At 39.3% G+C, this 16,456-nt stretch overlaps 1 protein-coding gene across 1 annotated transcript in view; it reads left to right on the plus strand.

Annotated features, from left to right (window-relative positions):
• Positions 1–16,456, plus strand: part of ERICH6 (glutamate-rich 6) — a gene marked incomplete at its 5' end in the record, with an annotated part of 24,868 nt that overhangs the window by 7,212 nt on the left and 1,200 nt on the right. The window contains 3 exons of the mRNA XM_008590010.1: positions 5,914–5,999; positions 8,260–8,415; positions 11,194–11,422. Of these exons, the coding sequence (XP_008588232.1) occupies positions 5,914–5,999; positions 8,260–8,415; positions 11,194–11,422 (471 nt within the window). The remainder of the gene's footprint in view (positions 1–5,913; positions 6,000–8,259; positions 8,416–11,193; positions 11,423–16,456) is intronic.

The raw sequence follows: 16,456 nt of genomic DNA on the forward strand, positions 1-16,456 counted from the left end.
AGCAGCATTGGAGGTGGTGCTGGGCATCGAGCCCATGGAGGAAGCCTCATGTCTGTTCCCCGAGACCCATTTTCTCTCCCTAGGCCTTTAGGCCTGAAATAGAAGGGTTGGCCCCAGAGGCCTCTGCAATGCCTTCAGGGCCTTTCCCCCAATCTCTTGATAATCCCTTTCTTTTGTACTAATCTTCTTAGCACGATTGCAATTTTTTTCTGAAAATGCTCTCTGCTTCTCTACCACCTGGCCAGGCTGCAAATTTTCCAAATCTTTTACGTTCTGCTTTCCTTTTAAATTCTGGCTTTACATCACACCTTTTCTGTCATAACTCAGTATAGGCTGTTGCAAGTAGCCATGCAGCTTCCTTCATGCTTTGCTGCTTAGAAATTTCTTCTGCCAAATACCCTGGTTCACTCTCTCAAGTTCCAACTTCCACAAAATCTTCGGGCATGGACACAGTGCAGCCAAGTTCTTGCCAGTTCACAGCAAGGGTGATTTTTGCCCCAGTTTCCCAAAGCCTCCTCATTTCTATCTGAGATCTCAGAATATCCTTTATGGTCCATATTTCTATCAGCATTCTGGTCACCACCAATTAACCAATTTCTAAAGCATTCCAAACTTTCCCCCTTTTTTTGTCTTATAAACTTTCACCAGCATCTAGGCTTTTTCTAGCCTGTTCTTCCAAATTTTTCCAGCCTCCCCTCAACACCCAGTTCCAAATCTGCTTCCACATTTTTGAGTATTTGTTATAAGCAACACCCCACTTCTCTGGTACCAATTTTCTGTATTAGTCTGTTCCTGTTGCTTGTAACAAAATACACAGAACTGGGTGTTTTATAAAGAAGAATGAAATTTATTGCTTACAGTTTTGGAGGCTAGGAAGTCCAAAGTCCAAGGAACATAGCTGGTGAAGGCCTCGGAGGTGGTGACAGTGACCCAGGGGTCTCACATAGCAGAAGATGGTGGAGCAGAGAGAGGGATAGTTCCTCATGCACCCTCCTTTCTAAAGCCCTCAGAACCACAGCCCTGACCACCATTATTAATCCATTCACTAAAGCATGGTCCTACAATCCAATCACCTCTTCAAGGCCACACTTTTCAATTATCATAATAGTATTTCTCACCCTCAACAGTTACAGTAGGGATTTAAGCTTCAATGTGGTTGGGGGGGCATCCAATCTATGAAAGGTATCTATATTTTTTTAATGAAATTGGAGCCACTACCTCACACGATATGTAAAAATCAATTTCAAGTGGAATAAATATCTAAATGTGAAATGCACAACTAAAAAGGTATTTTAATATGAGAGAATAGCTTTATGACCTCAGGCAGGGAAAGATTCACTAACAGATGAAAAAGAGCAGTACCCATAAAGGATTTGATAAATTAAAATTAAAATTGTGGAAGTCAAGCCAAGAATGGAGAAATATTTGCAGCACATATGACATACAAAGGACTTGTATACTAAATGCATAAAAATTTTTATAAATCAACATTTAAAAAGTCCACCTGCTATGGATTGATTTGTGTCTCCCAAAGTTCTATGTATTAGAAACTTAACCCCCACTGTGACAGTGTCAAGAGGATGAGAAATCCTATTATGGTAATTGAAAGGTGGGACCTTGAAAAGGTAATTAGATAGTGCAGACCCTGCCCTAGTGAATGGATTAATCCATTGATGGTTTAATGGTGGGCATGGGTATGGTTCTAAGGGCTTTAAAAGTAGAGCATGCGAGAAGCTCTCTCTCTCTCTGTTCCTGCCATATTTGCCATGTGAAACCCTGTGTAGTTATAGTCACCATCAGGAAAAGGCCCTCACCCGATGTGTTCCCTGGACTTTGGACTTCCCAGCCTCTGAAACTGTAAGCAGTAAATAGTATTTCTTCATAAATTACCCAGTTTCAGATATTTCTGTTATAAGCAACAGAAATGGACTCATACAGAAAACTGGTACCAAGAGTGGGATTTTGCTCATAACAAATACTTGAAAATGTGGAAACAGCTTTGGAACTGAGTATTGGGCCGAGGCTGGAGGAATTTGGAGGAGCAGACTAGGAAAAGCCTAGATGATGGTGAAAGTTTAGAAGAAAAAAAACCAGGGAAAGTTTGGAACATCTTAGAGACTGGTTAAATGGTAGTGACCAGAATGCTGATAGAAATATGGACAGTAAAGGCCATACTGAAGAGATATCAGATGTAAATGAGAAGGAGCTTTTGGGGCAAAGAACATCCTTGCCATGAACTTGCAAGGAACTTGGCTATATTTGGTCCATGCCCAAAATTTTATGGAATGTGGAACTTAAAGGTGATGAACCAGGGTATCTGGTGGAAGAAATTTCTAAGCAACAAAGCACTTCAGGAAGTTGCATGGCTACTTGCAACAACCTACACTGAGTTATGGCAGAAAAGCCATGATGTAAAGCCAAAATTTACAATTCAAAAGAAAGCAGAGGGCAAAAAATTGGAAAACTTTCAGTCTGGCCATGTAAAGAGTAAAAAGGTGTCTTTGGGAGAGGAAAGCAAGGGTATAGCCCAGTGACCATTTGCTAGGGAGATTAGTACACAAGAAAGGGACTATCAAGAGAATGGTAAAAAGAGCTGGCTGGTTAACTCGTTTGGTTACAGCACAGCTTATAACCCCAAGATCACAGTTTTGAAGACCCTGAAGGTATTTCAGAAGTCTTGCAGGCTTCCCCTCCCATCACAGGCCCAGAGGCCTAGAGAGACAGAATGGTTTCAAGGAACAGGCGGAGGTGCCCTCCATGGGCTCACTGCCCAGGGCTACCTTGGGATGCTGATCCCCACACCCTTGCTGCTCCAGTTGCGCTAGCTGTGGATAAATTGGCCCCAGGCATGACTGGACCCACAGCTTTAGAACCTATAACCCAGAAACCTTGGCAGCATCCATGTGGTATTAAGTCTGAAGGCTCCCAGAATGCCAAATCTGTATCACCCTGATTTCAAAGGATGTATGAAAAAGCCTGAGGACCCAGAAAGAGATCTGTCACAAGAGCAGAGTCACCACATAGGAGCTTCACTAAAGCAATGCCAAGCAGAAATGGGGGGTCAGAGTTGTAGTAGAGAATCCTCACAAAGGCCATGCCTAGTGGAGCTGTAAGAGCGGGACCATCATGGAGACCCCAGACTTGTGGAGCTACAGAGTGCAATGCCAGCCTGAAGTGTGGCCTGAGACCAGGAAAGTCATAGGAGTGGGGCTGCCCAAGGACTTGGAGGCCCAACCACCACACCAGAGGGCAGAGGATGTCGAACATGGAGTCAAGGTACACAATTTGCCAGCTTTAAATTTTAATGTTTGCCCTGATGGATTTCAGACTTGCTTAGGACCCGCTACACCTTTCTTTTGGTCTATTTCTCCTTTTTTGAACAAGAATATGTACCCTATGTTTATCCCACCATTGTACCTTTGTAGTACATAACTTGTTTTGATATCACAGATGGGATCTTGAGACTGGACTTTTGAGCTGAAACAAGTTAAGACAGGGGATAGAGTAAGTGTATTTACCTGTGAGGACATGAACTTTGGGGGCTATGGATTGAATTGTGTTCTCCAAAGCTCCAGGTATTGGAAACTTAACACCCACCCTGACAGCGTTAAGAGGGTGGGAAATCCTGTTATGATATTTGAAAGGTGGGGCCTTGAAAAGATGATCAGATTGTGAGGACCATGCCATAGTGAATGGATTAATCCATTGATGGTTTAGTGGTGGGCATGGGCATGGTTCTGAGGGCTTTAAAAGTAGAGCATGTTAGAAGCGCTCTCTCTCTCTGTTCCTGCCATATTTTCCACATGATACCCTGCATAGCTATAGTCACCATGAGGAAAAAGCCCTCATCAGATGTGTTCCCTGGACTTCAGACTTTGGACTTCCCAGCCTCTGAAACTGTAAGCAGTAAATAGTATTTCTTCATAAATTACCCAGTTTCAGGATTTTTGCTATAAGCAACAGAAACTAATACACAACTTAATAGAAAAATGGGCCAAAAAAAAAAAAAAAAACACCAAAAACACAAAACTTGGACACTTCACAAAGGAGAAAATTCAGATGGTTAATAAGCATATGAAAAGGTGCTCAACCTCACTAGTAACCTGAGAAATGAAAATTCAAACCACAATTAGAAATAAGTACATATCAATCATATTGGCAAAAAATATAAAGTCTGATGGTACTGAGTTTTGAAAAGGATACAGAACAACAGTAAAATATAAAAATTTAAACTGTACTGTTTAGAAATGATAAAAGTACAAAGAAAAACAAAGAAATTACTGTGAAATCAGAGCAGTGGTTATGTCTAGGAAGGAAGGATATTAACATTGGGATGAACGCTTTTGGGTGGGGGCTTCTAGAGTGTAAGCATTGCTCAATTTCTTGACCTGGATGTTGATTACACGGGTGTTAGCCTGATAATTACTCATTAATGAAACAGCATGTTTTAGCACTTATCTGAACGTATTCCATATTTCATAAAAGTGAAAACATGTATTAGCTTCCAAAATAAATGGCAACATTTATGTGAAAATTTAGATTATTTCATTTTTTTAGCCCTAGGAATACCTGTATTCACTTTAGTACAATTCAAAATTAGGAATAAACAGAATTAAATTGAAACTTCAGTTTATTATGCAATATTGTAGGGTACAAATTCATTTCCTGGGCTGGCCCATTAGCTCACTCAGTTACAGAGGGTGCTGAAGGTCAAGGGATCAGATCCCCTTATTGGTCAGCCACAAAAAAAACAAAAAATTAAAAAAAATTATTTTCCTATTGAGCTTTATGTATAAATAGTTGAACTTGAATATATAGCAAGGAATATCTCCCTGTATGTCTCTCTTCACCCTCGCATACCTCACTAGTTAGTGTTCTGCTCAAATGAACTTCACGAGCAACCTTGAAGAGACACCAATGGCTGCAGCTTATGTTGGAGTTTGTTTTGTTTTGTTTTTGTCAGGTTTATTGAAGTAAAATTTACGTATAGTAATATTTACCCTTTTTAGGTGTTCAGTTCTAAGAATTTTGACAGTTTTGTAAGCATCACTACTACACTCAGGATATAGGATGTTGCCATTATGCTGGAGCTGGTTTTTATCTCCTTTTGTCTTGTTTCAGTAGTACAGTAGTCCCCCCTTATCCATAGTTTCACTTTCTGCAGTTTCAGTTACCTGTAGTCAACCACATCTGAAAATATTAAATGGAAAATTCCAGAAATTAATAATTTATAAGTCTTAAATTGCATGCTGTTCTGAGTCTTGATATAATTGTTCTATTTTATGAGTAGTAATTATTGTTAATATCTTACGATGCCTAATTTATAAATTAAACTTTATCATAGGTATATGTATGTATGTATGTATAGGAAAAACATAGTATATATAGGGTTTGGTACTATCCACTGTTTCAGACATCTACTGCAGGTCTTGGAACATGCCCCCTGTGGCTAAGGGGGGACTATTGTAATATGTGTATAAAGTAAAAAAAAATAAAAATAAAAAAAACCTTCAAATAGATATATAATATCAGATTTCTACCCAAAAGATTTTATCAAGTTATACTGCAGGGGTTAGGAACAATCTTTTTTTTTTTTTTTTTTTTTTTTTTACCTTTGGCTCGGTGTCATCCGCACCACACTGAGTGCACCGGCCATCCCTATATAGGATCCAAACCCGCGGCCTCGGCGCTACCAGCACTGCACTCTCCCGAGAGAGCCACGGGGCCAGCCCAGGAACAATCTTTAAATGATTGCTAAGGATTGGCCTGTTGTTGGAGCAAGACCACAAATTTAAATTAAGAAATGGTTTATATCACCACAGCAACTAACTAATGTTCTTTGTTGTCATATTTAATGCTTTATGTTTGGAACAATTAATGGTTGAATGTTCTTTTCTTTTCTGTGGTGAACAGGTTATGAGGAATGAACTCTTAGAGAAGCACTATAAACATGGGAGCAAGTTTCTGACTTCATTTCCAGATGGGACAACACAAATATTGTATCTTTTCTTTCAACAACTTATTTTCATTAGCTTTATTTTTCAGCAAAAGAAACATAAAGAAAAATATTAAATTACTCCAAAATCTGCCACCCACAGAGAAGTTCTTAGCATTTTTTAAATGTATATTTCCTTACTTTTTTCTGTTTATGAGAATATATATATAGTTCTTTTAAAAACCAATTATTTAACTATTCATATTTTATAACCAGCCCCTTTACATAATGATATTATACAACAAATAATGAATATATATATGTTCATGAATATGTAATATGAATATGTGGTATGCAATAAATACAGAGATATAACACCATTTTTATAACCACACAGAATTTCACTGTAGAGATGTACTATTCTATAACTCACTTAACCTTTCCCTTACTGCTAACAAAGGTGGTTTCAGTTTTTGCTGTTGTACACAAATGAACAGCTCTGTGCATACTTTGTTGCATACTTATTACTCATTTCCTTGAATTAAATACCTAGGGCTAGAAATTCTGGGTAGGAAATTTGGACATTTTAAAGCTTTGATAGATTTTTCTCCCAGAAAATGTGTACCAGTTTACCCATCCATAAGAAATACGTCATTTTTTAATACCAAAATTCAGTAGCCATATCATAGAACACTAAGTTATTGATCTCTTGGACTTCTGCCTGATGACCAGGTCATTTGACATTTCAATATAAGGGCCATTTAATATCTTGAGGAAACTAAAGAAAAGGAGGGCTTTTTCATGAACTGAGGGCCTCCCTTTGTAGAAGAAAATCATTTTTAGTCATTGTTTCCTAAATGTTTAGTCGAATATCAATAATAAACCAGAAATATGACTTTTATGACATAGGAAGCATAATGAAGTCTTAGTTCCCTAGGCCCTATGAAAAAGAGTGTCGGTTTTGTTTTAATTATATCAATAAATTTTAAATAACTTACCCAACTTTTATTATTAGTTATCATTTCATGCTCTGATTTTAATTCTTCTTAACTTTCTTGAAGGCTGTGTCTGATTTTTAAAATGATTCAGAATCAATCTTGTATTTACTTCATCTCTGGACTTCAGATCAGCCTAGGTGTGGACTGAGTATTAACAGTCAGTGAATTATCCTCAGTATATTTTATTCTTTTTGATGCTATTGTAAATGGAACTGTTTTCTTAATTTCATTTTCAGAATGTTCACTAACAGTGTATAGAAATACAATTTGTTTTTTATATAAATCTTGTAGCCTATAACCCTGCTGAACTCATTGATTAACTCTAATATATTGTTTTGTGGATTGCTTAGGATTTTCTTTATACAAGACCATGTCATCTGCAAATAGATACAGTTTTACTTTTCTTTCCAATCTGTTTGCCTTTATTTCTTTTTCTTTCCTAAAGTTTTCATTGTTAGAATATCCAGAGCAGTGTTGAATAGAAGTGGTGAGAACTGACACCTTTGTTTAGTTTCTGATCTTATGGGAAAGCACTCAGTCTTTCACCATTAAGTATGATTTTAGCTGTGGGTTTTTTGTACATATTCTTTATCAGGCTGAGAATGTTCCCTTCTTTTCAAAGTCTATTGAGTCTATCATAAAAAGGTGTTGGAGGGCTGGCCCAGTGGCTCACTGGAGAGTGCGCCACTTGGGAGCGCGGCGGCGCTCCCACTGAGGGTTCGGATCCCATGNACACCGAGGGTTGCGATCCTGTTACCGGTCAGTAAAAAAGACAAAAAGGAAAAAAAAAAAGGTGTTGGAGTTTGTCAAATGCTTTTTCTACGCCTATTGAGATAATCATGTGTTTTTTGCTCTTTATTCTATTAATATGGTATATTATTCTATTATTCATTATTCTATTAATATGGCATATTACATTAATTGATTTTCAGATGGTAAACCAACCTTGCATTCCTGGGATAAATCCCACTTCATCACAGTGCATAATCCTTTTTACATATTGCTAGATCCAATTTGCTAGTATTTTCTTGAGGATTTTTCCATCTCATAAATATATTTTGATCCCCATAAAAAAACATAAAATCTGGGCTGGCAGGTTAGTTCACTTGGTTAGAGAGTGGTGTTTGTAACACCAAGGTCAAGGGTTTGGATCACCATACTGGCCAGCCACCAAAAAAGCAAACAAAAAATAAAATCCTTTGTAATAGTAGTACCTTTCATTTTCAGAATGCTGTATAATTTCAAAGGGCTGTTTCATAAATTGCATTTATTCCCAGAATAGTCAAGGATCATTAGAACAACTCACATGACCTTATCTGATCTCAGCTATCCATCTGGAAACCTAGCCATTATCCGAGTGCCCAACAAGATAAATGGTTTCACTTGTATAGTCCAAGAAGATGTGCCCACTAACCCTTCCATCCTGGCAGTGCTGGACTCCTCTGGCAGAAGTTCCTGCTATCATCCCAACGGAAATGTCTGGTAGGTTTCTAGGTTCCTCCTGCTGCCATTTGATTGACTGATTGACTGATTGATTTTTGCTTTTCTGAAATTTGGTTTTTCTTCTTAAATGATAAGAATGGCTCTAAGAAGATTTATTTAAGTTAATGATCTTTAGATAGTAATGTTCAGCTCAGAAACAGTTTTGGTTTATGCCATTCCATATGTTTCTCAGTAGAAAAATCTCAAGCAACTATACAAAGCAAAGCTCATATTCTTTCCATACACACTAAGAAAATATGCACTACATAACTGCAGAATAGAAAAAACAATCTTAATAAATTATTTGGTCACTCCAGGGATTTGGAATATGAATCCAGGCAGTCTTTAGCCTGTGCCCTGATGATATTCTGCTTCATCTATGGAAATAATTTGTCAGTGGAAAGTTGCTACACTGTACTGTTATTGTTTGAGATACACTCCTAACTAATAAGCTTTCTAAAGCCACAACCAACAACAATAACATACAAACAAAATATTTTTAAAAATTAAAATCCTGAGGGCCGGCCCAGTGGCGCACTGGATAGTGCGCCGCTTGGGAAGCGCGGCGGCGCTCCCGCTCGAGGGTTCGGATCCCACATACAGACCGGTTCCCGCTCACTGGCTGAGCGAGGCGCGGGAGCAACACCGAGGGTTGCGGTCCCGTTGCCGGTCCCGGTCCGGTGTGGGGGCGACACTGAGGGTTGCAATCCGTTGCCGGACACGGAAAAAGACAAAAAAAAAAAAAAAAAAATTAAAATCCTGATTCACAGATACACTTTGACTTCATATTATTTCATTCAGCCTGACAAAGTAAAATTTGGTTTCTAACTTCAAATACAATTTAAGCTTTTTAAGCTTTTCAGGAAGAGATATTCTTTTCCTTTAAATTATTTACAGGTATAAAAATCTCATTTTGGGAAACTCTCCAATAATTGGCAAAATTTGGACACTGCCAGTACTTGATAAATTAGAACACTGTGAGCTATTTGTGATTTTAGTGCGAAGCTGTGGTTAATTCATTACCATCATATCATGTATATTGGAAAATTTCTGCTTATTTTTTAGGATTCAATAGCAATTGTATGTTACATATGGTGAAGTGCTATATTAATTGTCACCAATATACATTGGTTTCTAGATAAGAAACCAATGGTTCTTCTTTATTGGTTTCATGAAACCCCCTGACCCACAAACTGAACTCCTGGTCACTGACTTGGCTCCTTGACACTCTCATAGACCCTCTATCTGCCTCTGTATAGCAAGTCCATTTACCTTGCTGGACTGAATTTCCTTAAAGGCACATCTCAAATCTTTGCCAATACATAGCAGTATATCTGTGCATGGTATAGACTTAAAGAATGTTTAATAAATAAACAAAGGACTGACTTATCTAGATAATTTATTCTCACCCACATTTCAAGATAAAACTAAATCTCCTCCTTCCCAGATACAGTAAAATAATCACCTCAGTTTCTCATTTGTACTTTTTTTTTTTTTTCCTATATAAGGATGACCAGTAAGGAGATCTCAACCCTTGGCCTGGTGTTGTCAGCACCACGCTCAGCCAGTGAGCAAACCGGCCATCCCTATATAGGATCCGAACCCGTGGCCTTGGTGTTATCAGCACCGCACTCTACCGAGTGAGCCACGGGCCGGCCTCTCTCATTTGTACTTTTGCTAGTAGATTACTACCACTAATCAATATTGGAGAAATGAAATGTTAGTTATCTTAGTGTTGGAGCTATCATAGACAATTTTTCTAGTTTTTAAAAAATAATTTATTTTTTAAATAAGGGCTGGCCCATGGCTCACTTGGGAGAGTGTGTTGCTGACAACACCAAGTCAAGGGTTAAGATCCCCTTACCAGTCATCTTTTAAAATTAATAATAATAATAATAATAATTTATTACCAAGTGAAGCCAACTTTCTGAGTTCCCAGAACTATACCTGTTCTCTGTCCTCAAGGTGGGGATGGTGATCCAAGTTAGAAGAAGGTGAGAGAGTACGAGAAGGAGATAATTAAGTGGCACAGTGATTAGTGCCACTAGATCTCAGACTGTGCAGGTCTAAATTTGTATGTAATGTGGTAAAAGATGGGCCATTAGTGATTCAGCAATTAGCAGGAGATTGGGAGTCGCATTGGTCTAAGTTCCACCTTCTGCTCCATTACAGAGCTCTTCTCTACTGCAGTGGTATCAGAGGTGGGCCATTAGTGATTCAGCAATTAGCAGGAGATTGGGAGTCGCGTTGGTCTAAGTTCCACCTTCTGCTCCATTACAGAGCTCTTCTCTACTGCAGTGGTATCAGAGGTGTTTTCTGAGCCTCTCCTGCCCATACCCAGTCCTGATGAGAGGGCTCCTGAAAGCCTGCCTGGCTCCTAGTTGGTGGGCATTGTTAGAAAACCACTCTCTTGTACTGAGACCAATTCAGGCTTCCCCAGAATTTACACCCACTGGTGGAAATCTAAGCACTGGTCTTCTCCCCTCTTATAGGAATAGACTATTCTCCTGTATCTCTTCCAGACTAAACCTTCCCTGTTCCCACTTCATTCTTCCACCCTTTACCATCCCCGTTCCACCCTCTGGACGCATTTTGGTTTATCTGTATGGTCTCAAATTGGACTAAGTACTTCAAATTAGTGCAGAATTCAGTCACAGTATTATCACTCCTAGTATTACCTGAGATTTCCACCACGTACATGCTATTACTCCCCTTGGTTAGCAAGTGCATTGAATTATAGTGTTACTGTTTATGATTGTTAATTTCCTTCCTGCCCAGGGTGTACATCAATATCTTGGGAGGTCAATATTCAGATCAAGCTGGCAACAGAGTAAGAGCTTGGAATTGGTCGAGTTCCATCGCTTCCTTACCATTTGTTTCATTTAAACCTGTCTTTCTGGCTTTGAACCATTACGTTGGAGTTCGCATCCTAGAACAAGACAAGATTTCCATCACTTTTCTAGCAATGGGCCAACAGGCAAGAATCAGTGTCGGAACCAAAGTGAAGGTAGGTATGTTTTAAAAAACAGTTTAAAGCATTTAGAATAATGAGAGAGTAAATTAACTTTTGTTAGTGTCATTACCGATAGAGAGTATACTTATTCATAATCTACTGTCCACTAAGAATTTTGGAATTCAATGAAAAAACGCATGGTGAAAGTTTCATATGGAATTGAGGCAACCTTATTAATTGTTTCTGCTTCTGAAATTCCTTTTACTTCTGACTTGGATCCACGTAACACTTACCGAGTGTTTACTCCAGGACTGAGTAGTGCTACTTTGGGGATTTTATTTTAGGATTTTGTATTGTGTTTGTTTTTCTCCCTGCTGTGGTAGAAGCCCTGGGCTGGGTCAGGAGACCTGGGTTCTCATCATGTTCAAGCCTCATTTCCTTGGAGACACTTCTCAGACCTCCTAGTCCTTCTCCCAGTCAGCGTCTATCACGTCCTTCTCAGGGTTTCCACCTTCTTGCTTCTATCCCTGTGCTTGCTGAAGCATGCTGCCTTACGCACCCCTATGACTGCCTTTCCTACTGGACAGCGAGCTCCTGAAGGGCAGAATCTCTGTCTACTGTCCCCAGTGCCTCACCCAGGCATGGCCCAGAGTACACTCTCAGTGACTAACAATAAGGCATAATGGTTAAGAACATGCACTTCAGGTTACAGAGTCTCTAGAGTTTCAGACCTCAGCTCTGCCACTTGCCTAAGTGAGTGAACTTGAAGTTCAGTTCCTCATCCACAAAATGGGTTAATGATTCCTACCTATCAGATTGCTGTGAAGACTCAATGAGAATGCGAAGTACTAAGCCTGGTGCTTGGCACCAAATAAGTACACAGTACAAGGTAGCTTAATGTGTAGAAACAGATAAAAATAGAGATGTATATGTACCTATATACATATATAACATGTATATTGTGTGACTTTGAACAAGTCTCTTAAACTCTGAGGACCTTCGTTTTATCCATTTTTAAAGGAAGAAGTTGCTCCAAACTATAAAGGTGTCTTTAACGTCTAAAAAAAAACTGTATTTTTAAGTGTGTGGAAATAAGATCTCAATATTCAGCACAGGCAGGAATGTCTCATGAACACCTCTCTCTTCTCCACTCCTTCTCTCCAGTCTTCCCCCCTTTAGAAATGAATTTTAATCCGAAAAAGAGTCATTTTGACGCAAAAGGAAGAATTTGATGCTAATTTTTTTTTAACCTGCTTTATTTTGATTATTTCCTTCATCATTTCCCCCTTTTGATCAAGAACTTTCAATTGGAAGCTCATTCCCTGGAAGTCATGTCCCTTGTTGGGGGAAGAGTTGACGCTAAAATTTTTACTTTTCCCATTGTTCTTACAATCACTCTTTCTTTGGGTTTACTAAAATTACAAAAGTGATGTGAATACGTCTCATATTTGAAGATTTGAACAATACAGAAATAGAGAATAAAAAATGACATTCCCCCTTTATCTCCTTTTCTATTCTAACCCCCTTTTCCAAAGTGATCACCACCCAAAATTTGGTGTGTATCTTTCCCCTTTCTATGTATTTATAAATTATTCATATACATATTTTCTAAAAAATAAGAATTGAATCATACTATGCTGGTTGAGGACGGGGTTCTGTTTTTTGTTTTCCATTTAACAAGTATTGAAGATTTTTCCATGTATACATCTTCAAGCATACTGGAAGTCTATTTTATTTTTTAATTGCTACATAATATTTCCTATGTACTGTAGTTAATTTATGCTAAATCTAATGACTCTCAGTGCCATTGGACACAGTCGATCACTTCCTCCTCCTGACAGCTCTTCTTCCCTTATTTCCCGGACACTTCATTGAGTTGCATGTCCTCAAATACCATCTACATGCTGATAATCCTTAAACTTGTATGTCCAGGATCTCCCGTGAACTCCAGACTTGCAAATCTCTGTTGTCAACTCAGCATCTCCATTTGGATGTCCAAGAAGGCAATAAAAGCATAGCAAACCAGATTTCGAAGTTGCTCCTCCCTCAGTCTTCTCCATCCATCTCAGAAAAAAAAAAAAAAGTCAACTGCATTCTTTCAGTTTCTCAGGCTAAAAACTTTGGACTAGTTATCCTCCTGTCTGCTTCAGAACCACACATCACCTCATCCGCAAGTCACATAAACTCTGCCTCCAAAGTATCTCCAGAGTCTAACACTTCTAACATCCTCCAGTACTGTCACTCTGGTCCGCCTCTTGTACCTAATCCATCTGTTGCTTAAATTATTACAATAGCCTCCTAATGAGTCTCCCTGCTTCTAGTCTTCCCAAAGACTATTCTAACCCTAGGTGGAATGATACACAAGTCTGGTCAAAACTATCTAATGGCTTCTAACCTTACTCTGAGTAAAAGCCAAGGCCCTACGTAAGGCCTGCAATGCTGGACATGATCTGGACCTCCTCATTTCAGTATTCCGTCTATATTACTCTTTTCTCACTCCCTCTGCTCCACCCACCCTACCTTTTTGCGGTTCCTGCCATGGGGCCTTTGCACTTGCTGCTCACTCAACCTCAAATGCTCCTTTTCTGTTTAGCACATGGCTGTTCCTTCACTTCCTTCAGGTTTCTGCTCAGAGTCTTTTCCTGACCAATCTAACTAAACTAGCAAGACCCACCCTCACCTCTACCCTGGCACTCCAAGTGCCTCTTTGGTCATTGGTCACAAGTTTTAGTATGTAGTGCTCTCATTTCCTTTCACTTCTAAATAATTTATATCAATTTTGACTTCTTCAATTCAATAGTCATAGTATTTTTAAATAGATAAAAAGATTTACTATCCTTTTCTTGCTAATTTCTAAATGGCCAGGGAATATGGCTTTCATTTTTTTCTGCTATTTATAATATATTGATATTTTCTTTGTTGTTGATTACACAATTTTTACGAGTGCTTCATGTGTATTTTACCCAAGAAAAGGTATATTGTTTGTTGGTACAAAATTCTATATCTAATCGTTTTAATTCGTACTTCTCTATCCTTTTCTTTTTATATAATGGGTTTATTTCTGAGAAATGTATGAAAGTCTCTCAAAATGATTGTGAACTTGTCCATCTTTCCTAGTATTTCTATCAAGTTTTGCTTTATATATTTTGAAGCTCTGTGGGCAGGAAATTAAAGGCAATGACTAGTTTCTTGGAAAGCTGTACCTTTCACCCGTGTCACTTCAATCTTCCACCTCACTCATTTGCTCTTTAGCTGTGCCCCTTATGTGACTCGGTGTATCAGTGAGGGTTTATTTTGACAATAAAAATTGTAATCTTATCAATATGGATTATTCCCAATTTCCTTTTTAATGGCCTTTGCCTTAAATAGTTTCATCCACTGTTAAATTGCTAAACCTGCTTTCTTTTTGTTAGCATTTGCTTGATTCATATTTTGTCATCCTTTGATTTTCAACCTTTTTATATAGTTTTCAGTTATATGTGTCTCTTGCAAACAGCATATAACTGAATTTTATTGCTTTTCTCAACCTGACAGACTCAGTCTTTTAATGTACCATATTTTTATGGTTAGTCTAAAATTGTTAACCTATCTTTTTTTCTATTTGCATAGAATTAACTTCCAAGTCCTCTAGTTGTTTCTTTTCCTTGACAACAATCTTCTCTCAAATCCCTTAGAAAATAATTAGCTATATATATATATATATATAAAGTCTTCCTCTATTAATTTTGTTTCTTTGAGTATCAATTTCTCTGATAGGTAAATCTGGTGTCTCTCTTTCATGGCCTCAAATATTTGGTGATTCCCAGTTGTGTGTTCATTTTTGTATTTGCCAATCCGTTTTCCTGAATGTTCTGTTTACTGAAGTTTGCTTCTGATAATCGTGGAGAAGTGGTATGTGCTGTTGAGGGGTAGAAGGCCAGCTCCTGTGCCAGATGCCAACCCCAGCCTGTGGTCACCGCCGCTCAATACAAAGGGGAGGTGAGGGGCTGCCTCCCGCTGGATCCGGTCAGTGTTTACCTCAGGATCTTTCCTAGCTCATTTCTGTTGACTTTGACCTCAGAGTTTATGTGTTTTAGGTTAGTGGTTTCATTTGGTCATTTATCTCTCTGTAGATAAATGTAGATATGGTCTCATCAGCTTTTTGTTTTTCAGGAATTCCTTGAAAATTCCTAGTGATGAAATCCTTCTTATTAGAACCATTGTTGATTTAATCTCTGAAACATTTTCCGTCATTTTGTAGGATTTGGGGTTAAAGAATAAATTAAAGATTCTGATTCATTCTTTGTTATTTGTCCATCTCATACCCTTTTCTTCCTTCTTTCCTTTCTGTGGAGGGAGGGGTGTAAATGCAGAGAGATGCTGTAAGTGCTGCACCTTGGGCCGGTAAGTGGTCACCTGGTCACCACACCTGCGGAAGTGGTACTGTGGCTGTGCTTACTTTTAGCTGCCCCTTGGAGGCTACTGCTCCTCCTGGGGTGGCTCTGAAGCCACGGTCTGCAGAAAGGCCTCAGGCAAGGCTGTCCTGACAGGTCCATTCACCTTTCTGCAGCTGTAAGGAGACATCAGCCTTGAATCATCAAAGGCTGTGAGGACGTGGGCAGAGCAGAGGCCAAGGAAGGTTAATGCAGAGGTTAATTTGGAATAGCCTCCTGGAGGTAAAGGCACAGATAGGAGATGGGTAGGGAATAGTGGTCATCCCATTTCCCCCTTCTCTGAGGGAGACAGCCCGCTCTGTGCCCTCCCCGTGGGCGCCCGGCCTCGCACCTGCACCGCACCCTCCCCGCCGGCCACTCCCGGGGAAGGGACGATGTCTGAGGCGTCCTTGCGCTCCACTCAGTGGATGCTGGTGACAGTACCCGAATAACTGATAAGCTTTGGAAAGTATCCAGATTCCATTTGGTCTGTGAAGTCTCCACAGCATTTCAGCTCCTTCCTCGTTCAGATCAGAATAACACCAGCTGGGTCGGGCTGGTGGCGCACTCGGGAGAGTAGGCGCTGGGAGCGCAGCGACGCTCCAGCCACGGTTAGGATCCTATATAGGGATGACCGGTGCGCTCACTGGCTGAGCGCGGTGCGGGCGACACCACA

The sequence above is a fragment of the Galeopterus variegatus genome, unplaced genomic scaffold (genome assembly GCF_000696425.1).
Source record: "Galeopterus variegatus unplaced genomic scaffold, G_variegatus-3.0.2 Scaffold5803, whole genome shotgun sequence".
Classification (NCBI taxonomy): Eukaryota; Metazoa; Chordata; class Mammalia; order Dermoptera; family Cynocephalidae; genus Galeopterus; species Galeopterus variegatus.